General features: G+C 34.3%; 1 protein-coding gene across 1 annotated transcript in view; it reads right to left on the bottom strand.

Moving 5' to 3' along the window:
* Nucleotides 1-26,156, bottom strand: part of LOC106800112 (putative ATP-dependent RNA helicase DDX60) — a 100,731-nt gene that overhangs the window by 47,339 nt on the left and 27,236 nt on the right. Inside the window, 12 exon segments of the mRNA XM_087437258.1 lie at nt 4,283-4,408; nt 4,995-5,099; nt 5,199-5,308; nt 6,890-7,029; nt 14,331-14,446; nt 17,418-17,513; nt 18,038-18,157; nt 19,341-19,490; nt 20,399-20,554; nt 23,651-23,794; nt 23,796-23,815; nt 25,333-25,585. Coding sequence (XP_087293384.1) covers nt 4,283-4,408; nt 4,995-5,099; nt 5,199-5,308; nt 6,890-7,029; nt 14,331-14,446; nt 17,418-17,513; nt 18,038-18,157; nt 19,341-19,490; nt 20,399-20,554; nt 23,651-23,794; nt 23,796-23,815; nt 25,333-25,585 — 1,536 coding nt within the window.

Here is a 26,156-nt window from a genome sequence, read left to right as displayed (position 1 = left end):
GGCGCAGTGGTTAAGTTCGGCACCCTCTGCTTTGGCGGCCTGGGGTTCACAGGTTTGAATTCCAGGCACTGACATACACCACCCATCAAGCCATACTATGGCAGCGTCCCACATGCAAAATAGAGGAGGATGGGCACAGATGTTATCTCAGGGCAACTCTTTCTCAAGCAAAAAAAGGAAGATTGGCAACAGGTGTTAGCTCAGGGCCAATCTTCCTCACAAAAAACCAAAACCAAAAACAGGTGCAAACTTGAGTTGTCCTGGGAAAATGATGAAACATGAACAAATGAAACTATTTAAAAGCATAATTCAGCTAAATCTGCAAGTGTTTAGGAAAGCGGCCCTGAGAGACATAACAAATGAACTATTGATGCAGATGATCTACAAATGTTGAGATTAAGGCAGTGTGTAGCGAAATAGAAGCTCAAGGAGGAATGAAACACTAAGGGAACTGTTCCAATATTCCAGACTATACATATATTTTCTTACCTTTTTGTTTATGGCTAATAACTCAATTTATACATAATAAATAAATCAAACATAATATACATTATAAAAATCATATACATAAAAAATCAAATACATCATAGAAAATCTATCATATACATCATAAAAAACTCCATCGTCTGCTTCCCTCTATTCCAGCAGCTGATTCAGCCTGAAGAAGCATCTCTCAGAGCCATGTGCAGCTATTATAAGGTAGAGGTTATTCCTCTCCACAAGAACCTGGTGATTCACCCTTTCCCGGCCTGGGCCTATGGCCTGTGAGATGATTCCTATGAGGCCTCAATATCTCTGGCTTCAGTAAAAGAGGCAGAATGTTAAAGAAAATTGCTGTGGTGAAGCTTACTCTGCCTTTAAATACAGAATGTTGTTTTTTTAATGATATTTTTGCTCAATATTTTGAGAAAAAAATACATGTGCTTTCATCAGTGGACATTCTATTCTACAGGTAAAAAGGAACAGAAAGAGATATGTGAAAAACGCCAATAGAATTTCCTGAAAATTATAGCAATCCTTTAACTGTGTATCTGAGGCTTCAGGAGTGTGAGAGAAATTCTCTACGGACAAAAAACTGAAAAGCAGGTGTTCTGCTTCTGTTATGGCAGAATGAGTTTCTATTGGACTCGACCTTCTTGCAGATAACGACTGTAACTTCTGGGAAGAATACAACAACAAAACAGTGGCCTGAAGTCATTGAAGAGTGAATAAAAGCAGACAGATTCTGGAGGAGAGCTTACAGAAAAAGCGCACAGTAGGAGTGGAAAACCCCACTATAATGGCTTTTAGCCTGGGGACATGTAGAGAAGCCAAAATGTTGATAAACCTTCTCTCTTCCCCATCCACAATCTTCTTGTCTGAAGAAACAGAAAATAGAGCTCAGAACTACAATAACCACTAAGAAGTGAGAGGAGAATCCCAGAAAGGAGGAAACTAGAAAATGAAATCCCTAAAATTTGTGAATAAACTAGGCCCAAATTTGTGTGACTACCGACCCACACACGTTAAAGACAAACTCCGTGCAGCCTAACAAATGATGAATCAAATGAAGATTTTAGGTGTCACCTGGAAGACAGGATTTGTCATTTGAGTTTAAGTTAATTGCCTCCTAAAATAAAAGTTAAAGGGAAAAAAAAAAAAAAACTCTTCAGAGAATTATAACAGAATCCAGAATCCCTGCAACATACCATTCTATTGTCCAGAAGACAATCCAAAAATAATGAACATATAAGGAACAAGGGAAAAATGACCCCTTCTCAAGAGGAAAGTGGGGCTGGCCCCATGGCTTAGCGGTTAGGTGCGCACGCTCCACTACTGGCGGCCTGGGTTGGGATCCGGGCGTGCACCGACGCACCGCTTGTCCATCCATGCTGAGGCAGCGTCCCACATACAGCAACTAGAAGGATGTGCATCTATGACATACAACTATCTACTGGGGCTTTGGGGAGAAAAAGGAGAAAAAAAAAAAAAGGAGGAGGATTGGCAATAGATGTTAGCTCAAGGCCGGTCTTGCTCAGCAAAAAGAGGAGTACTGGCATGGATGTTAGCTCAGGGCTGATCTTCCTCACCAAAAAAAAAAAAAAAAAAAAGAGGAAAGAAAATAAACACAAATCAGCACAGGGAGTATAAAATGTTGGAATTAGCTGACAAGGATTTGGAAGCAGATAATAACCCCAGAATTAGAAGCTCTGAAAAAAATAAATAAATAAATTCACTGCCAAGAGAGCAAAAAGTGGAAGGGACATGGCTAAGAAAATAAGCTACAGGAGTAAGAAAAAATACAAAGGGAAAAGAAAAGAAGAAATTTTGAACCATGAAACCTACAATGTAAGATCTTCCTGAACATAGAGAAACTAAACTTTTTGAAGAAACAGCCTTCCATGCACTACAGAAAAAAAATTATTATAGATGCCAAGACAGGATAAAAGGTTGTTACTGATTCTAAGAATAGAATATATTAAATAAGGCTTGTTAAATATCTTTTGAGGGGTACCTAAATTTATAATTAAAAAGTGTGTTGACATTCACATCAGTGTAAATTATAACACTAATCAAAGCCATATCAAACCACAAAGAAATGATATGACTAAAAAAGAGAAATGACTAAGTTTATCTAGTAAAATGATTGGTATAAGACAATATTTATAAACCATCCTTCCAATTAAAAATAACGAATTTGAAATGAAAATAATATAGCAAGAGAAAAATCTGGCCACATAAATACAGATTGAAAGCAGAATTTAGTTTACTATACCATGACTTGTGATATCATAGGATACCTGGTAAAAAAATAAAATTGAGATAATTTTCTTCATTTGTTCATTCATTTGATATCCTCTACATGCCTACTGGTCTACGACTAATATTTTTAACAGAATATCTAAAATAAAGAGTTTAAGAAAAAGAAATATTTTAAACCAAAATCTAGGTGGAAAGAGTATAAAATGACCAAACAAACATTCAATAGATGAGAAAAGGATTTCCATGTTAGGAGTAACACAGCTTGTTGCCGCGAAGCATGTCATAAGCTCCAAGGGAAGGAAATATATGGGCTAGTGCCTGCTGGAGAGGGTATTGGATGGAACTAATTGGAGCCTAGGGGTTTGCCACCTCTTTGGAGATGGCGAAGTAAGAGGACTAAGTAAAATTAAGTTTGATCTGGGCTGGCATCTACAAACAAGGGTGTTGAAAACCAGATAATGGCAATGGTAGACCAAAGATTCTCAAATCTGGGTACACATTAAAATTACACAGAACATTGTTTTAAAATTCCAGTACCACAGCCCTATGCAAGGCCAATCAAATCAGAATTTTTGGAGATGAGACAAAGATCCTTAGACAATTTTAAAAAGCAGCTAGTGTTGAAAACCTGTATTAATATAACAGTAATTCTTGACATTAGATGGTTTTCAGACTTGCTGATCAGGTAGTCTGCCCAAGTCAATGTGTAACTGAAATTTAAAAAGAAAAAATGGATTCTTCGCCACATGGAATGAGAAGGTGAGAACTAGGGATGTATTGAAATCCTGCTTCCATTACCTGAGACCACGCTGATCAAAAAATGATCACATCTTAACCATGATACAGGGCCCCAAGTGATCCAAATTATTTGATATTACATGTCAGCATGTGTGAATGAGTTTATTCACATTCCTTTCCTTCTAATGGTTCAGTGAATAGCCCTGGTTAACTTTGGGCAAGTGCCACTGCTAGTGCCATTGAGATATTGTAGTGCTCATTATCAGGAAGTAAAGTATCACTGGGATTTTTTATCATCAGAAAATAGGAAAGTCAAAGAATAGAACTTAAAGTAAATAAGATAAATAATACTTAAAATTTCCTCTATGTATCCAGTTTGTTGGCGACAGAGAGAAACTGGGCATCTACCTATCCAAACAAGTAAATAGACAAAAGATCTTCCTTGGGAAAATATTGGAGTAGAAAATCGGGGTAATGACCCAGTGGTTTCAGAAATCAGAGAAGTCCTACCTTTTATGAAAAGAAATAGCCCAACCTAGATTTAACTGTCTGAAATGCAGATTCAAAAAGGACATGGTTCCAGCACATGTGGGTTGTCCAGCTAGAGCTCAAGTAATGATTCTCCGCATTTTTCCACATCTAGCTAACTAAATATAAGGTAGAATTGCAATGCATGGTAATGGGATATCCATCTTCAAATCCTCTAGAGCTTTATGTGTGATTCCCCTGAACCTAAATGAAAAAGCCAGATTCATTTTGTATTAATCTTCTATTTAAATAGATCCTAAATGGTTTTAACCACCTTGCTTCGGTCCAGCTGAATCCAATGAATCATTTCCTTTTTCAGTTCTTCTTCATATTTCTTGGCATCTCCCCTCATGATGACTACTTTATTTTTGAAGCAGCTGAATTCTTCAGGTTCTAACTCCTTGAAAATGAAGAACCACAAATGTCAAGAAAAATGAAGTTATCATCCTTTCTCAAGTTTTCCATATACACCACTATGAAATAAATCTCTTAAGCAGTCAATACCCACTCATATCCAGTTATAGGATTAACTGCATATAGACTGACAGTTCTGTTCTCTATGGTTGCATATTATCCTCTTTTCTTTAGAACCTACCAATAGATACTTTTCTTAATATTGCATTATCTTTAGAGATAAAAGAAAAGAAAATTTCTAAAGTGTTTCTTTAAACATACATATTTTTCTTACTATGGCAAGGCACTATTCTAAACATTTTACAAATAACAATTCAGTTACTCTTCATAATAACACTACAAAGTGCATATTATTATCCTTTTTGGCAAGGAAAAAAACAGATATATAGAAAATGTAACTAATTTGCCCAATTCTGAAATACCGTGGCTCTGGAGTTTATACTCTTAACAATGAAATATGTTGCCTTTATCTATGCCAGAATAAATACCATTCATGAATTTGCTCATTATTGACGGACTGCCATAGCCAAAGAACTAGAGCTGTCAGTCATCGAATATATATATACACACACCTGCATTCTTGGCCATTCTGGCCAAACATGTACCATAGCATCATAAAGCAGTATGCTTTCCCGAGGAGAAAATCCAAGGTCTGAAGGGATTCCATATTTCTCTATCTGAAAACCATAAAATACAAAATTACTAATTTTATATCCCATAAGCAGATTTTTAACAATCTGGATACATACTCATTTTCCAAAGTGGTTTGTACTTACATGATTGGCTGTAAGTGCAGCACATGGGTGATAGTGTTCAATGAGAAAGTCATTACCCTTTAGGGAACACACATACTTTTCCAGATCATTGTATCGCTCTTTGTACCACACTGTGAAATACAGGAATGACATGATCATTAAGATCTTTTTCCTTTCAAAACAATGATGTAATTCTGATTTTACGATTACAAGTAGGCCTAGGGAGACCTATGCAAGAATCTATTGTCAATAAAACACCAGAAACAGTGCTGTGCATTGGGAAGAACCTTGAAAGAGGATTCAGTGTACCTATACTATCGATCTGTGCTTTACTTCTTCTGGTCTGAATCTTCAATTATAATCTATTATTGCTTCTCAGTTCTTAGTATTTAATTATGATTTTATAATTTATTTCTTTGTGTATTCTTATAAATCATGACTTTGTGTAATGGGGCATGGGATAAATAAATAGATATAGTTATACAATTATTTAATTATAAACATTAGGTTTCACTGTTAGAATTATTAATATATTATTTCCTTGTCTTTGAGAATAATATTAACAGGTCACAGAAATTATGTGTCTTCTTTGGTCCCTTGTCCATTTCTTTTAAAATCTAGGAAGCTGATATCCCAAATGTCTCTATTAATATTGCACTAGGATTTATTTTTTCTCAGCAGTTATCACTACCTAACATGCTTTTTATTTTCTTTTATTTTTAAATGTATTTATTATAAATCTTATTTAATCTCTACATCCACATTAAAATTTAAGCTCTGTGAAAGCAAGGAGTTTTTTTCCTATTATATCCCTAAGGACTAGAATGGGGTTTGGCTCATGTTAGGCACTTTAATATCTGTTAAGTGAAAGCACGAATGTCACATATGGGGATCTGCAACTTTTGGTTGGAAAATAGCCAGAAAAATATGATTTTATACTAATGCAGAGATTTCTCATGTAAATAGTCACAAGTGTAAAAGATATAGCAACATTCATCAATTCGGTAGTAAAATTTTTACAGTACATTTAAAAATTAAGGCATTATGACATGGATAAAAACAAATATATATATTATATGTAATATTGTCTATTTACTTAAAATATATATATATAATATGTAGTACTCTCCAAAGAAAATAAGGCATATAAAAAATACTTATAGTAGAGAGTAGGAAATGTCATAATGTAGGACATACTATGGCACTTGAACTGAAAGAATTAAGGTAGAATTTGAGCTGTGCCTCTAGACAATATCTTTTAAATAATGAATAGATAGATAGATCGATAGATATTAGATGTATAGCATAGAACTAGACCACAAATGAAATAATATATTTTGAAGCAAACATTTTCCAGTGAGCCAAAACTGCCCTCTAAATACCTTTTTACCCTTAATTTTTTCTTAAAGAATAGCAAGTGAAACAGTTATCCTTGCTATAATTCTGTCCTTAACCACACTACATTATGCAGGAATTCACATTATTTCAAAATAAATAATCTTTGGAAAGAGCTTGATCTTTAAATTTAATAAATTCACCATTAGTTATCTGTGTGGACTTTCACATGTTACTTAATCTCCAACAGCTAAAGTTCATTCATTATTTTATCTCCTCTATAAATGAAAATAAATTGATGCCCTACTATGTTGCAAGCACGTAGAGTGTGCTCAATAACTCTGAGTTCCCCTTCTCCTAGGTTAACATATTCATACCCAGTCTAACTCTGCATGATGGCTTTTCTCTTCTCTTTCTTTGTTCTTTCTTCGAAGCTTTCAAGGCATTTTGTGATGAACCAGAATTTTCCGATGTACTCTCAACATGTTGCCAATATCTTTTAATTAACACCAACCACCTAGTTATAAAAAAAGGAAGTGTTATTTTCACAGAAAAACAAATCTATAATATCATTTGTTTTCAAAGAAAAATTATTGAAAATTGATAAGGGAATAAAAATCTTCTCAAAACTTTGAACATATTAAAATTATATTTATATTTTACATTATATAATCACATTTATATTTTAGTTTAGCCAATACACTCACCTGGAGCCCTGATTTTTGCAACTATTGCCCAGGGGAGAGCTCTAGATTGCCAGGCTCTGCTGACCAGTGGAGTTTATGCTTGCAATTCCACAGGACTCTATATATTTGCATACTTTTAAAAGCGATTGCCTGAGAGTCTGGCTTCCAGCTCCCAGAATCTAGGTGCTGAGTTCCTCCTCTTTGGGACACTGACAGGTCTTAGCACATCCTCAACTACCAGGAGGTATTAAAAATATAATAAGCTACTTGTACAAGCACAGAAGTTTGAGAGACAAGCAAGAGCTGGGGCAGGGATGAATAACAAGGTTCATCTTCTACACAAGACCACTCCTTCAAGACTAGAAGTGGTGGTTGTTTCATCCACTATATAGAAACCAACAGAGAGCCAGCAAAATGAAGAAACATGGGCATATGTTCCAAATGAAAGAACAAATTAAAACTCAGGAAAAAACCTTAATAAAACAGAGATAAATAATTTACCTCATAAAGAGTTCAAAGTAATGGTCATAAAAATGCTCATGGCACTGGGGAGAAGAATGGATGAATACAGTGGAAACTTCAACCAAGTGATGAGAAATATAAGAAAGTACAAAATAGAAGTCACAGAGCTGAAGGATACAATGACTGAACTGAAAAACATACTAGAAGGCTTCAACAGCAGACTAAACGAAGCAGAAGAAAGGATCACTCAACTAGAAGACTAGGCAGTGAAACTCACCCAATCAGAGCAGTAAAAAGAAAAAATAATGAAAAAAGGTAAAGATAGCTTAAGGGTCTTATGGGACAACACCAAGTGAAGCAAAATTCACATTATAGGACTCTCAGAAGGAGAAGAGAGAGAAAAAAGGGCAGAAATCTTATTTGAAGAAATAATGTCTGAACCTTCCCTAACATAGGGAGGGAAATGGACATCCAGATCCAGAAAGCCCAGAAAGTTCCAAATAATATGAAGCAAAAGAGACCCACACCAACACACATTATAATTAAAATGTCAAAAGTTAACGACAGGAGAGAATATTAAAGCAGCATGAAAAAAAAGAATTTGGTGCATACAAGGGAATCCCCATAAGGCAATAAGCGGATTTTTCAACAGAAACTATGCAGGCCAGAAGGGAGTGGCATGATATATTCAAAGTGCTAAAAGAAAAAACTTCCAACCAAGAATACTCTTCCCAGCAAAGATATCATTTACAATTGAAGGGGAGGTAAAGAGTATTCCAGACAAATAAACCTAAAGGAATTCATCACCACTAAACTGGCCTTACAAGAAATGTTAAAGGAACTCTTTTAAACTGAAAAGAGATGGTGCTAATTAGTAACAAGAACATACATGAAAGAGTAACTCTCACTGGAAAGATAAATATATAGTAAAGGTAGTGAATTAATTACTTATAAAGCTAGTATAAAAGTTAAAAGACAAAAATAACCATAATTATAATAATTAGTTAAGGGACACACAAGATGAAAAGATATAAAATGTGACATCAAAAACTTAAAACATGGAGAGGAGAGAGTAAAAATGTTGATCTTTAGAATGGGATCAAACCTAAGTTGTTATCAACTTAAAATAGACTGTCATAGATACAAGTTGTTTGATGTAAGCCTCATGGTAATCACAAAGCAAAAACCTACAGTAAATGCACAAAAGATAAAGAGAAAGAAACATAATCATACCACTAAAGAAAGTCATCAAACACAATGGAAGAGAGCAAGAGAAGAAAAAAAGGAACAGAGAAGAACTATAAAAACAGCCAGACAGCAATTTTAAAAATGGCAATAAGTACATATCTATCAATAATTACTTTAAATATAAATGGACTAAACTCTCTAATCAAAAGACATACAGTGGCTGAATGGATAAAAAAACAAGATCCATATATATATACTGCCCACAAGAGACTCTGTTTAGATGTAAGGACATACTCAGACTGAAAGTGAAAGGATGGAAGAAGACGTTCCATGCAAATGGAAACCAAAAGAAAGCTGGAGTTAGCAATACTCATATCAGACAAAACAGACTTTAAAACAAAGACTGCAATAAGGGACAAAAACGGGCATTTTATAAAGATAAAGGTGTCAGTCCAACAGGAGGTTATAACATTTGTAAATCACCTAAATATATAAAGCAAATATTAACAGACGTAAAGGGAAAAATAGACAGCAACACAATAATAGTAGGGGACTTTAACACCTCACTTAGATCAATGAATAGATCATCCAGAAAGAAAGTCAATAAGGAAACATCAGCCTTAAACAATATGTTAGACCAGATAGACTTGACAGATGTTTACAGAACATTCCATCCAAGAGTGACAGCATACACATTCTTCTCAAGCACACATGGAACATTTTCCAGGATAGATCATGTGTTAGGTCACAAAACAAGTCTTAATAAATTTAAGAGGATGGAAATCATCTCAAGCATCTTTTCCAACCACAGTGGTATGAAACTAGAGTTAATTATGTGAAGGAAACTGGAAAATTCATAAATACATGGAGATTAAATAACATGATCTGAACAACCAATGGATCAAAGAAGAAATCAAAAGAGAAATTTAAAAAATACCTTGAGACAATAAAAAATGGAAATGTAACATATCAAAATTTATGGGGTACAGCAAAAGCAGTTCTAAGAGGACAGTTCATAGCAATAAATGCCTACCTCAAGAAGCACGAAAAGTCTCAAATAAACAATCTAACTTTATAATTCAAAAAGCTAGAAAACAGGGGCCGGCCTGGTGGCGCAAGCGGTAAGTGCATGCGCTCCGCTGCGGTGGCCCGGGGTTCGCTGGTTCGGATCCCGGGCACGCACCGACGCACTGCTTGGCAAGCCATGCTGTGGCGGCGTCCCATATAAAGTGGAGGAAGATGGGCACAGATGTTAGCCCAGGGCCGTCTTCCTCAGCAAAAAAAGAGGAGGATTGGCGGATGTTAGCACAGGGCTGATCTCCTCACAAAAAAAAAAAAAAAAAAAAAAAAAAGCTAGAAAACAAAGAACAAACGGAGCCAAAGTTAGTGAAGGAAGGAAATAAAAAATGAAATAAAGACTAAAAAGACAATGGAAAAGATTGAGGAAATTAAAAGCTGGTTCTTTGAAAAGATAACCACAATTGACAAACTTTTAGCTAGACTCACCAAGAAAAAGCAAGAAAGGACTCAAATAAATAAAATCAGAAATGAAAGAGGAGATGTTACAACTGATATAACAGAAATACAAAGGATCATAACAGCCTACTATGAACAATTACATGCCAACAAATTGGACAACAGAGAAGAAATGGATGAATTCCTAGAAATATAAAACCTACCAAGATTGATTCATGCTGAAATATAGAAAATCTGAACAGACCTATTACTACTAAGGAGATTGAATCAGTAATCCAAAACCTCCCAACAAACAGAAGACCAGGACCAGATGGCTTCCCTGGGGAATTATACCTATAACATTCAAAGAAGAATTAATACCAACCCTTCTCAAATTCTTCCAAAAAGTAGAAGAGGAGGGAACTCTTCCTAAGTCATTTTATGAGGCCAGGATTCCCCCGATACCAAACCCAGACAAGGATGTTAAAAGAAAAGAAAATTACAATATTCCTGAGGAACACAGATGCAAAAATCCTCAACAAAACATTAGCAAACTGAATTCAACAATACATTAAAATAATTATCCACTACAATCAAGTGGAATTTATTCCAGGGATGCAAGGATGGTTCAGCATCTGCAAATCAGTCAATGTGATACATCACATTAACAAAATGAAGGGTAAAAATCATATGATCATCTCAATAGATGCAGAAAAAGCATTTGAGAAAATTCAACATCCACTTATGATGAAAACTCTCAACAAAGAGGGTATATGGGGCCAGCCCAGTGGCGCAAGCAGTTAAGTGCGCATGCTCCACCACGGCAGCCCGAGGTTCGCTGGTTCAGATCCCGGGTGTGCACCGATGCACCACTTGGCAAGCCATGCTGTGGCAGCATCCCATATAAAGTGGAGGAAGATGGGTACAGATGTTAGCCCACGGCCAGTCTTCCTCAGCAAAAAAAAAAAAAAAAAAGAGGAGGATTGGCAGATGTTAGCACAGGGCTGATCTTCCTCACACACACACAAAAAAAACACAAAGAGGGTATAGAGAGAATGTACTTCAACATGATAAAGGCCATACATGACAAGCCCACAACTAGCATCATACTCAACAATGAAAAGCTGAAAGCTTTTCCTTTAAGATCAGGAACAAGACAAAGATGCCCACTATCATCACTTTTAAAAACTTAGTATTGGAAGTCCTAGCCAGAGCAATTAGGCAAAAAAAGAAATAAAAGGCATCTAAATTGGAAAGGTAGAAGCAAAACTGTCAGTATTTGCAGATTACATGATATATTATAAAACCCTAAATACTCTATCAAAAAACTGTTAGAACTAATAAATGAATTCAGTAAAGTTGCAGGATACAAAATCAATACACAAAAATCTATTACTTTTCTATACACTAATAATGAAATATCAGAAAAAAAATTTTTAAATCCCATTTACAACTGGATCAAAAATAATAAAATACCTAGGAATAAATTTAACCAAGGAAGTGAAAGACTTATATACTGACAACTACAAGATTTAATGAAACTGAAGAAGACACAAATAAATGGAAAGATATTCTGTGTTCATGGATTGGAAGGATCAATGTTGTTAAAATGTCCATACTACCCAAAGCAATCTACAGATTTGATGTAGATTGAAAAATCTACAATTTTTGTGGAGAAAAAAAGGACTTTATTGATAAATAGGTTACAACGAAATAAAAAGAGTGATGGGTTTCTTGGGGAATAAAAGCTCAAGTAGAATCTCGGTCTTTCTCTACTCCACCTCTAGTTCTCAGCTTCTGTCTTCTTATTGGCCATTTTGGACAACAAGACCTTAGTGGGCATGCAAGGCCTTCTCGGGTCCCTGGGGGCCTCTGTCTTCCTATCCCTATCAAAATTCCAATAGGATTTTTCAGAGAAATAGAATAAATAATCCTAAAATTTGTATGGAGCCACAAAAAACCCAAATAGCCAAAACAATCTTGAGAAAGAACAAAGCTAGAGGCATCGCACTCCGTGATTTCAAACTATATTACAAAGCTCTAGTATTCAAAACAATATAGATAAACGGAACAGAATTGAGAGCCCAGAAATAAAACCACACATATATGATCAATTAATTTTTGGCAAATTAACCAAGAATAAACCACGGATAAAGGATAGTCTCTTCAATAAATGATGTTGGGAAACCTAGACAGCCACATGCAAAAGAATGAAACTTGACCACTATCTTACACACAAAAATTAACTCAAAATGGATTAAAGACTTGAATAAGACCAGAAACTATAAAACTCCTGGAAGAAAACATAGGCAGTCAGCAAACTGACATTGGTCTTGACAATGATTTTTTTAATCTGACACCAAAAGTAAAAATAAACAAGTGCGACTACATCAAACTAAAAAGCTTCTGCACAGTAGAGGAAACCTTCAACAAAATTAAAAGGCAACCTACTGAATGGAAGAAAATATTTGCAAGTCGTATATCCAACAAGGGATTGATATCCAAAATATATAAGCAACCCATACAACTCAATAGCAAAAAAAACAAACAATCCAATTAAAAAATGGGCAGAAGATCTGACTAGATATTTTTCTGAAGAAGACATATAGATGGCCAACAAGTACATGAATCGATGCTCAATATCAGTAATCACCAGAGACATGTAATCAAAACCTCAGTTACATATCACCTCACGCCTGTCAGAATGCCTATTATCAGAAAGATAAGAAATAAGTTTTGCTGAGGATGTGGAGTAAAGGAAACATTTGTGTACTGTTGGTTGGAATGTAAACTGGTGCAGCCACTATGGAAAACAGTATGGAGATTCCTCAAAAAATTAAAAAAAAACTATATGATACAAAAATTCCACTTTTGGGTATTTATCCAAAGAAAACAAAACACTAACTTGAAAAGATATCTGCACCCCCATTTTCTTTGCAGCTTTATTTACAATAGCCAAGATATGGAAACAACCTAAGTGTCCATCAATGGATGAATGGATAAAGCAATTGTGGTATACGTATACTATGGATTATTATTCAGCCATAAAAAAGAATGACATCTTGCAAGTGTTGACAACATGGATGGTCCTTGAGGTCATTATGCTAAATGAAATCAATCAGAGAGAGAAAAACAAATATCATATGATGTCTCTTATAATAGTCTAAAAAAAAATTAAGCTCATAGATACAGAGAAGAGATTGGTGGTCGCCAGCAGAAGGGGGTGGTGCATGTGAACCATTTTGTTTCTTTTGTTATAGTTTAAATAAACTGTTAATAAAAAAGAAAAAAAACTATATTTATAGTCACATAGTTTAATCAGTTGTTACTTTTCTACAATCACTAAGAATTGATACTTGAGGTTCCTTGTGAAATGCATTGACCCAATATAGTGGTTATATTCATTTCTGCTGTATGAATTTTGAAAACATTTTTTGGTTGTTTTGCATAGGAAAGTAGCATACAAAGTATATTGGAGGGATAGTTCTAAACGACCTTATGCTGTTCTCTGAGAAGCTAAATATCAAACTATAAACAGGAAAATTAAATCACTCACACAAAAGTCTTCAGAGATCAGGTTAGTATGTAAATTACATCTAGTCAAAGGATGAGAGGAAATGCTTTCTAGTTAAATAGAAACAGATTCAAAGAAGATAAGTCTTACTTGAAGAGACTTTTTGTTTTGTTTTGTTTCAGAGATTATTTATTTATTTTTTGGTGAGGAAGATTGACCCTGAGCTAACATCTGTTGCCAATCTTCCTCTTTTTGCTTGAGGAAGATTGTCGCTGAGCTAACATTGTGCCAGTCTTTCTCTATTTTGTATGTGGGACACTGCCACAGCATGGCTTGATGAGTGGTGTGCAGGTCCACGCCTGGGATCTGAACCCACGAACCCCCAGGCCGCTAAAGCAGAGTGCACAAACTTAACCACTACGCCACCGGGCCGGCCCCTGTTTTAGAGATTATTTTAAATAACCCATGACTGACATTAATGGTGATAATAATGAACGTAAAATTCAGGCTTACTCAGTGAGATATTCAGGATTACTGATAGTAGCAGAAAGTGCCAGAAAGGGACACCGAATCATAACGAGTAGATGTTCCCAAACTTCTGCTCCAATTTCTCCCCCAAGACAGTGAACCTGGCAATGTGGTTAAATAGACTCAGTGTAAAATCAGTTACCATTTTTTCCAAAATGTTAATAGATTATGGTACCAGAACTTATTATTCCTTTCTCTCCCCACATTCAGTAATGTTCATTCACCCACTGACAAAGTTAGTCAAACAAATCAACACGATTTTGAGAGGAACTAAAGTGGATTTCAATTTACCAATAATGGATTATTTACCAATATTGTATCGAGAGATGACTTGCTTTATCATGCATTTTAATAGCTGAACTATAATACAGATTATTACACGCCATGGTAATAACACGCAAAAGCAAAAACAAACGAACAAAAGAACACATTTTGTAACTGTTATTTATAAATGAAATAATAGCTAAACTACAGATTGTCATAAAAAAGATAATAAAAGAAAAATCTCTATAAAAATAAAACATTTACTCATGTGTCACTAATCCCAGCACTGAAATACAGATAAAAATGTTTATAAAATAAATTAATTTGAAATAAATTGACCACTCCAGGCTTCAGTCTGTAAATGTACATAAGAGCACTTATTCTACACGAGACAGAAATCTAGAGAAAGCCCAGGGTGTAAATGGTGAGTGTAAATGGGGCAAGATGGGTGCAGTGACTAGCTCATTACTTATTAGTTTGCCACAATGACATGTGAAATTATCAATAATATATGAAAGCAAGGACAACTTTACAAGACTTAATTTTATATAATTTCTGTAAAATTCTCAACTAATAACAAACTTTTATATAGTAAAATTAGATCCTTATGTATATTATACTCTATATTTAATAGAATTTAAAAAATTGAAAAAGCCAAATAATTTCAAAAGTCCTATGTTTATATTTTATTTCTGATTTTTACTGAAGGATTTCTCCCTTATAGGTCACTATGAAGCAGACACTGTGGAGAGGTAAAAAGAAGCTTTCAAAGAGCTTTTAGTCAAATAGTAGAAAAAAGAAAAAGAAAAATACATGCAAAGGACATCAGAAATATATTGATAACAGGTCATTTTAATAAAGTACAACAATTATGAGTGTGTGTTTCTTGTGCCAAAGAATGATAAATCAGAGAGGAATGTGGAATTTATACTAATAAAGTGAGAACCTTGTTAGAAGCACTCAGTATTTTAATCAAAGATGCAAAAGATAAGATTTAAAATAATTTTACATAAACAGTTTGCAGCTTTTTAATTCAGTGTTACATTTGAGCACATGTAATCTTATCTTTTTACATGTAGGGATAACTCTGTTTGTCTGTGTTGTATTAAAAGCACAGAAAAGTATATAGCATTATAAAAGTATTAAAAGCCCAGAAAACAGAAGCAGGCTGCCTGCCTTCTAACCCTGCCTCTGCCACTTAACATGGGGTGAATTGGGGAAGTTAATCTCTCTTTGCCTCGATTCAGTAGCCATAATAATAGTAACTACTTCATAGGTTTTTTCTGAAGAGTAAATGGCTTTATAGCTGGAAATCAGTTAGAATAAATATCCATAGTAAACATTAAAATAATGGTAACTATTATAATTTTATGCACAGCAATATGTGTAATATAATTATTTACATCTAAGTCAATCTTTGAATTCTTTTTTAACCTTTGTTTTATTGTGAAATATAACATTCAGTAACTTGTAAAAATGTAGATTTCGTATTAACAAATTATCGCTCAGATTAACCAGATAAAGCAAACATCCCTATAAATCAAGTTAAATATTTCCAGCACCTCAGAAGTCCATATTATAACAGCCTCCTTTGATAGTTTCTATGTTGCATTTTTTTAGTTATGACTGCTTTTTTCATAATACTTCATTATATAGACGTGTGTGCATATTCATAAACAATATAAGTTTATTTTGCCAGTTTAATAAGATTTTGTAACTAGAATTACATGCATGTGTCCTTTTGTGTCTAGCTTCCATTGCTTAATGGTATGATTTGAAGATTATTCTATGTTGTACTCATTTTCATCACTCTATCTATTCTATCATATGAATGTACCACATTTTGTTTATTATTGCTACTTTGATGGACATTTGAGTTGCTGCTATGAACATTTTGTACACGTCTTCTGGTCCACATGTGTGAGAGTTTTTTAATATGTATTTTATATATATATTAATATATTTATAATATATTTAACTTATATAAAATATAATATAAAATTTATATATATAAATAAAATAAAATTATATATAGAGATATATATATTTGGAAATTAAGAAATATACTTCTAAGTAACTGATGGACCAAAACTAAATCATGATGGAAATTAAAAGATATTTTAAATGGAATGATAAGAAAATGAATGTTTCAAGGGTTGCTAAAGCAGTATTTTAAGATTAATGTATGGCACTCAATACCTTAATGTATTAGAAAAGAACTGATACATACATTTATTAGAAAAGAACTCAAAATTAATGTTTAAATTACACATCATCTTCCTAAATTTGCAGCTTGCCTATTTTGTTTGCCTGTTTTTTGCTTATTTATGTTTTGCTTTTTATTTCCTTCCTAGTGATATTCATCAAACTAATGCTAGCTAGAAGAATAGTGCATTTTTTTACCCAGCAAAAGAGAAAACATGTCTAATTTTAGCCATCAGTGCACCTGGTGATAGGAAATGAGAAAGTACCCCTTAAAAGACAGTTGGTTCAGTGGGATAAAAGTTCATTGGCTAAAAAATAAATCTATTGCTAATTAGTTATGGTGTGTCTAATGATTTCTGGGATATTTTTCCTCTGCTACTATCACTCTTAATCTAGAATTTTTTCCATTTTTCCCATACCCATCTCCTTCCAGATCTATCTTTTACCACCAACACATAAAGTCTACCCCCTCCATAAACTGAATTAATATTCATTTGAATAACTATTTATATAAATGCCATTTTATTAAAATGCATCAATTACAGATTTTTTTATATACATAAAACTATTTACTTGGGGTAATTGTAATGAAAGGTGGCATACCTCATCAAATATGACATATCTCATTCTTTTCACCCATTTTTCATTATGAGGTGATAGCAAGAGTATTTCCAAACACTGAGGCACTGTCACCAATATCTGTTAAAAAGAATTAGGGAACCATTGACTTGATTTTTTTAAAAAGCTCAAGCTTTAACTTTTAAACATTAATAAAATATTTTAGATGACACAATATGTTCATATTGACATTTCCATTAAAACAATGATCTCATTTGTGGAAAAATAAAGCAAATATGTGTAACAGATGTACGTTGCTATTGATGCATTCAAAAGGAGTTAAGCTCATTTCATTAAGAAATATTGTCCCGCCTAGTATATTGAGAATATAAAATCATCACAATTTGAAACCATCACTATTGAAGGAAGCTGCTTCCTCATGTTGAAATTTCAGAAAAGAAAATCATTCTACTTGGTATAGAAAATATAATTATTTGAAAGTTGACCAAATTACTATATAAGAAAAATCATATAATCTGTTCAAATATAAATATGTTTGTCAGGGTAATTGTGGACTTAGTTTATCTTCACATTAAAACCTTGAAGCTCCTCCTGGCATGCCATAATGTGTTATTATTCATTATGTGTACATGTCTGTGATGTACCTAACAATTCAAGGCATCATGACGGTAATCTCTTGTAAAAACTCCACACACCACTAATCCTTCTGGCAGTGCTTTGGTAAACAAATCGCAGACAACTCCCACCACTTGATTAACAAGAGCCTTAAGTTGTAAAAGACATAATCTGCTATTCAGTAATCATTGACAACACTGCAAAATTTGTTTACAGTAGACCAATGTCTGAAACAATTTACATGCAAAAAAGTGGAGTACCAATTTTATATAACTCTTTCTTAGTAAAAGAATTACTTTGCACCAAATGTTTCCTACTGGTTTTAAAGTTTTCAAAGTTTTAAAGTTTTTCTTAATGTGTAATATATCACACAGTGCTTAACGATGTGATAGCTAGAAACGATAAACAACAATCTATGCCACATAAATGTGATATATATGTGATATATATATATATATATATATACACACACACAGGTGAAATCAGACAATGATTATTTATTAAAAAATCTAACTGGCTATCCAATGATGGGCACATTTTTTAACTTCACTAAGCCTCAATTTCCTCATCTGTAAAGTGTGAGGCCTGGATCATACGATAGAGGTGATCTCTCTCAACACTAGAATTCTGAATCTCTTCTCTCAGTGTATCTTTAAGGCCTGCAAGTAAATATTCTCCTAGGAAAAGTGAGAGGAAGGAATACCACAAATCCCTTCTAGATGAAGAGAAAAATTCTGATTTTGTCAAGATCTTGACTTTATTTTACACAGGTTGCTGTACAAGAAGAAGCCTCTAGCACTTGGAATAATCAGGGGTTATTCCACAGAGCATTTATCCAACCCCAGAGGGGGTAAAACTAAGAGTAGCTGCTCTCCCTCTCCCTCTCTCTCACATGAACTTGTCTATGCTCTAAGCCATGTAATCCTGGTACAGTTATCAAATATTTTCCTTTAGCAAAATTCTCAAAAGTGTCAAATCCTGTCTTTTAATAAGTGCTGGACCTACGAAGTTTTAAGCAATAAAATGAATAAAAAATAATTGTGAATGGTACCACATATTGATCATTGTCTACATCCAGACAGCATATTAGATGCTTTACATACATCATCTCACTTAATGCTTAGAACAATAGTATGAAGTAAGCATTTATCCCCTTTTCGTAGGTGGAGAAACTAAGGTAAGAAATCAGCTCAAGGTCACACAGCACATAAACTCTCAAACCCATGACCACGAGGCTGGAGCCTGTACACTGTGTGCTTCCCTAGGACTAACGACACAAACTACAATTGAGGAAAATACTGTAAGATATATAGTGTCAGATGGATGCAATACCTTTGTTGGAGCAACATATACAACCACCCCCTCATTGCCCTCTCTCAGAATTTTCTCCATGCAGTAGTAAGACGCATAGGTTTTCCCTGATGAGGTGGGATCAACAATCACAGCAGATTCATTTTTATCTACAACATCAAGAAGTTCTCTCTAGATTAAAAAAAAAAATCACATTTCATTTTGAAAATACGTATGTACTGTCAAATTTTAATTTAATGTCAACTATTTCTAAGTTGCGAATTAGTATCCACAGTTCCTTCCGAGACATACTAGTATTCAAGATGGCAGTAACTTAAGGGAACCACCATTTTCTGTTATTTGGAAATAACTCAACCATACCTCAACTCTCCTACAAAACTACTCACCTAAACTTGGGTAAAAATATCCTAATAAAACAGATATCATTGCAAGGGGCCTGCCCAGGATACCATGCAGCCTGGCTTTCTGCATTCTTTTTAGCTTGAGTTAGCGAACCTCAGGCTGAACTCAGAATTACCAAAATATGCTTTTCTTTATAATTCTGATTTTTTCTGTTCATAAATTAAGGGTCAGCAAATGAATAAGGTAGAAAGGGACAGATTTTCCAAAAAAATATACATATAATAGACCATATGTTTATGATATATCATGATACATTATGAATGAATCTGCTATTTAATATTTGGACAATCTGAAAGCACCACTACTTTTAAAAAAACAGTAAACTCTTGCCAAATATGTATCATTAAACATCAGGCACTATATCTGAGACAGGAAATTAAGTGGATGTATATGATAATTACATAGTGTAATGGTTAAGAGCAGTCAAACTAGGGTTAGAGTGCCTAGTTTTAATCCAGGCACTACGATTTAATAGAACCAATATTTTTTCATTTCAACTGACTCTTTGCTGTGTTCTTTTATCTCTTAGGTCAAGAAATGATTTATTTTCACTGTCATTATATTGCATTCTATAATGATTTACATTTCCAAAATTTGTTGCCCGCAATGAGATCTGAACCAACTGTTTCCATCAACTGTCTTCACTTTTCCAGGCTGCAGATCTTTTTAATAAATACCTGCCATGTGTCTGGTATAAAATGATGCACCCTGGGATCTGGATCACTTCTTTCTTCTTGAAATAAGTAAGGTCCCATGTATGTTAACTGAAACCGAGCTGCTCCCATCTGAACTGAATATTTAGAAATATCCTTCTCAGTACTTGATTTCTCCACCTAAAATGAGCATTACGTATTAGACTTTCATACTATTTTACAATTTTGACTCTGGGCAAGAAAATTATTATCAATCATATTGTAGTTCGTTTTGCTTCAATAAGATTATTATTTCATGTTTCTTTCAATATCTTACAAGTCTTAAATTGTATAACCCAATTTCAGAGTAAACAAAGGAGAGTAATATTTCATTCTAGCTGTCAATTCTGATACACGGGAAATAGATACTATATATTTACCATAATTTTTTTGAAGGTTATTTTATGTGGCAGTACCATGTTCCATAATAATATAAGTAAAATGCAATATGAAATTAATCTTTTAATTACAAATCAATGTAACCTTCGATAATTGTTAAATATGAACAACTCACACACACACAATAAAAATTGTGTTTCCATTAAGGAAATCTTCCCAATCTTAAAAGGAAATCTTTGGTAAAGAAAATATTCTTATTAGGATCTATATAATTAGTACATATTATCTTAAAAATTATTTTACTCAAAGAATTCTACTCAGTGGGTAAACAACTCTTATCACTAAGGAACCCAACATCAAAAGAAATTCATGTATTTCACATAGCCTCTATTCTTCAAGTTCTGATAACACTTGATTATGATAATATTAGCAAAGCATGGGAAACATAAATTTATATGTTGAGGTGTTCTGGTTGAGAATCAACCACAAAACATGTTTCGAAACATTGATGGCTTGAAGCAGGAAAAACTCCATTTAAAAATTGCCATTTTCTATTAATTTCTAAAAATTTTCTGTTTATTTCTTGTTTAAGAAAAAAAGAAAAAACTGTAATGGTAGTTTTGGTCAAGGAATAATAAAGCAAATATCCTATTTCAAATCTGGAGCAGTTGGAAACAGTGGGGAGCTAGATTTCTGTCCATCATCATCATCAAGTTTTTTGTTTTGTTTTGTTTTTTTAAGAGAGAGAGAATTGTTTTTCTAGAGCTGGTGAGTTTGTTTTAGGAAAACTGTTTTCTTCCAGTTTCTCAGGTCTCTCACAGGAGTGGGGAAACATAGGTCTCCTTCTGTGGGAAATAAAATATATACTCTTGCAATATGAAATAGGGATAGAACAACCAAAGAAAGGGGTCTCTAGTGCATACTATGGTTGGATTTGGACTATGAACTCAATGCACATTCTGCATTAACATATTTTTCTGCAGTGTAATTCATTTCTATAGCCACAAGACTTCAAAAGCCTTGTTAAATATGCCGATTGAACTTTGGATATGGCACTTGAGTAATCAAGATACAGGGCTATTTCTACGCGGGATGTGAAGTGTAATGGGGAAAACAAAAGCCATCTGGGAAAGCTGGCCTCAAGATCTCCAGAGAAATCCTACAGATTGTCAAAGAGTGGCCCAAAGTCATCCTGAGAATATGGGAGCAAGATGCAGCTAGGAAGGATTTATGGATCCTGTTAGCACTCTTCAGGAATGGGCAAACTAGCAAAAGGCTGGATCTCTGTGGTGGGTCAGTATGAAGACTCACAAACGTTACAGAGCCCTTAAAGGAAGCACTTGTTCAGGAGGAAGTGGAAGGCTAGCTAGGCCTCCTCTTTCTCGCCAGTCATCTGAGTTGATGTCCTCTCCATGTACCCCTTCCATTCCTCCACTAACAGAAAGCATCTCTACTTGAACAAAACTAAGCAACAGCACGGGTAGAGCTGCCCTGTTTCTAAGTGTACTGTCTTTATGGTGCTCAAGTCAGTACTTGGAAAGATATTTTGACTTAAAAAATATTTTCTCTTCAAACAGATTCTTTTGAAGTAACAGCTGAAGACAATTAAATGGGAAGTTTAAAGGAGTTAGTATATGTAAGAATATTCAATAGAAATAATCATAAGTAAAATTTTCCTAGATAAAAACAAAATTAAGTTGATCCATTTCTCTGAGGATAAATTTTAATTCTTTCCAGAAGTCTTCAGAAATCTTCCAGATAAACAGACACAATTTACTGACAGCAATCACATCTGCAGGAGAATTCTTCCCTTCACCCTTCACTTCTTTCTTTATTCCTTCCTTCCTTCTATTTGTTGAACAGATATTTTAAACTTACTGCATAAGAGGCATAGCAGAAACAGAGAGAAAGGCCCTGCTTCTATGGGAATTACACTCTACTTTTGAGAAACAAACAGAAACAAATGAACAAAACAAACAAAGAAGTTCAGATAGTGACATGCTGTTAAGAAAGAGAAATAAGGAAATTTTTTGGTGACTTCATGGGTGGTGAGAGGAGTGGAGGAAATGCTATTTGAGATTAGATGGTCTCAAGCCAGCCATAAATGTTTCTTTGATAAGATGATGTTTCATCTAAAACCTTAACAACCAAAGGAGTAAGCCATGTTAAGATCTGAGGGAATAAACATTCATATGGAAGAAATAGCTGATGCAATACTCTGAGACAAAAAGGAACCCTGTTCACTCAACAAATAGAATGGTTGGAAATCGGAACAGAGAGGTGACCAGGGACGAGTTATGTAGGGCCCTGTGGGCTTTGGTAAGAGTTTGTTCTAAGATAGAGAGCTCCTGTGTTTTAGTCCATTTGGGCTGCTACAACAAAAATACCATAAACTGGGTGGTTTACAAACAATAAACATTTATTTCTCACAGTTTTGAAGGCTGAGAAGCCCAAGATCATGGCACCCAAAGATTTGGTGTCTAGTGAGAGCTTCCTCCTAGATGGCCATCTTCTTACTGTAATCTCACATGGTGAAAGGATGAGCTAGCTCTCTGGGGTATCTTTCATAAGGGCACTAATCTCATTCATGAGGGTTCCACCCTCATGACCTAATCACCTTCCAAAGGCCCCACCTCCAAAAACCATCACTCTGGGGCTTAGAATTTTAACATAAATTTTGGAGGGTCCCAGACATTCAGACCACAGTACCCTTGGTACAAATGAAACATTTATTCTAGGTAAATACATGTCTATAAAAAATATTAGATCAGTGTCTATACATGGCTAATCATTTACTTAATCTAATATACATTAATCCTGAATACATTCCATAAAATACTTCACACACATACATCCTCATATATATGAATGTCATGTAATATTTTCTATACCATCTACCTGAGGACATACTGAGTGTGCCAAGTTGTCAAATCCAATATATCTTAGATATCTGGCTAATTTTCGTCGATGTGTATTTCGTAACAGTTCTGAATATTTTTCATGGATTATGTGAATCCTTTTCATCAAGTTAATTATTATGCTTTATATCTCTGGATTCTGCTTCTGTTGAAATAAAACATTGACGTTCATAACTTAAGATAGGCAAAATGTTGAAACCCCAAAAGCTGACAATTTTATTGCAGGATTAAAAAAAGCGTTTTTATATGAATCACTCACAATAATTGAGGAACTCATAATGACCAGTACTGCATAGCAGTGAAGAGTGTGGGCTCTTGAGTGAGAGTAGAGTTGCCAGCTTAGCAAATAAAAATACAGGAGACCTAGTTTGGGATATATATTGCATGGCACATACTTATACTAAAAAATATCATTTTTTATCTGAAATTCAAATTTAACTTGCCTGTGCTTGACTTAGGAACTTGGAAAGTTACATCTCTAAGCCTCATTTTCTTTACAGCTATAATGGGGATAATAATAATAGATCTCACCTCATATGGTTATTATAAAGATTAAACAAAATAATCCATATAAAATGATATAATAATGGCAGCTGTTATTATTCAATCATAAGGATTAATATGGAGGATGGGCTGAATTGACTTTTTTAGAAACATGATGGCCATTCCATATTTACTCTTTTAATATTTGCTTTCCTGTGACCACAATTAAGAACTAAATATCTTTCGTCTTCCCTTCAATCAGAAATGTTTACTCTCTTGCCCTCATCCACAACACTGTTGTGCTCCAATTTACTAATTATTTAATTTGTGTGTATATTTTGGAGTAAGAGTGTTATATTAAAATCCTTGCTCTGTCAATGAAATTTGGCCACATAATTTGTTCTCCTGGAGCCTCAATTTCTTACGTGTAATATCCACACAACATATCTATACAGTCATTTCTCGGCATCCTTGGGGGATTGGTTCCAGGACTCCTGCAGATACCAAAATTCCCGGATGCTCAAGTTCCTTATATAAAATGGTGTAGTATTTGCATATAATCTACACACATCCTCCCTTGTACTTTAAATCATCTCTAGATTACTTATAATACCTAATACTGTGTAATAGTTGTTATACTGTATTGTTTACGGAATAATGAGAAGACAAAAATCTGTACACGTTCAGTACAGAGACAACCATCATAGGCCTTTTGAACCTCGGTTGGTTGAATCCATGGACGTGGAACCCAGGGATACGGAGGACCAGCTGTACGCTGTTTTGGTTGTGGATATCGCACTATGTTACAGTTAGTTCAGAATATGCCAGAGTCCCTTGAGAGACTGATCCTTAATCTCCTTCAGAGCAAGGCCCATGCTCTTCTGTTTGGAAGCCCCATGGGTACCTAAAAGGTACTCAGCTCATGGTTGACCTTGAAGAACTGTTTGCTGCATTGAATTTCAAATGGAATCTATCCACCAATACCTATCACATATACAAATAATCATGACGGTATTACGGATCAAAAGAAATCTTCTTATTCTTTACACATCAAATAGAGTTCCCAAAGTCAGCACAGGATAGAAGATTCGGAATCTGTACCCAATACCAATTCTTTTGCTCTGTTCTAACTGATTTTTTAATCTTAAAAAAATTTCTGAAATGAATATATTTATATACCTGTTTTTAAACAGTTTTCCATCCATAATTTGAAACAGGCATCCATTCCTGCCATTTCTGCAGTAAATTTTACAGATTTAACAGAGCATATTTGAAGAAAGTTGTCTAGTCTTTTTATTCCAGATTTAGGATTTTCTTTAATTTCCTTTTCAATATGCAGGGACAAGTTATTCCATCGTTCTTCCTCTCTTTTTTCTAGCTTCGCTAGCTGTCTCTTTTGATTTTCTTCAATAAATTTTTCTGCGTTTGTCTTCTAAAAAACAAAAAAATAGAAAAAAACTCAACTAAACAACAAAAGCAAATGTTTCCAGGATAATACATTTGATATTTTTGAAAGAAATATTTAATATCCCAGACCATTAGTTTACCATTCAGGACATTAAAATAGCACACCAAATAAGACTTTAGAGGTCTCAAACAACTAAATCCAAACCTCTATTTTTTACACAAGCATGATAATTCACCATTCCCTTTCTCTGTCTCCTCAACTATTATTTCCTTAATCCATTATGCTGAAAAACCAGTGTTCTGGCATTGTAAGTCTATGAGGTTGGGTCTAAGAAAGACCATTTTAAACCAATATTCAACTGAGATATGTATCATTTATAAGCTTAGACCAGCTGTAGTATAATCACAAAAACTGCCCTGGAGTGTAACATACTGCACTTCACAGAAAAACAAATACAAATTTTGTCCAGGGATTCCCAGAAGAAATCTAATAGGTTTGCATGGGGTACAATGAAAATAGTTATAAAGGCTGGCAAAATCAGGCCTAATATTGCAATATGTGGACTATTGTATGCAATAGAGAATGCTGCCATGGC

The sequence above is a fragment of the Ceratotherium simum genome, chromosome 12, assembly GCF_057802395.1.
Source record: "Ceratotherium simum simum isolate JZ-2026a chromosome 12, ASM5780239v1, whole genome shotgun sequence".
Classification (NCBI taxonomy): domain Eukaryota; kingdom Metazoa; phylum Chordata; class Mammalia; order Perissodactyla; family Rhinocerotidae; genus Ceratotherium; species Ceratotherium simum.
Note: the sequence above shows the minus strand (reverse complement) of the source record. Positions and strands in the feature narration are given on the sequence as shown.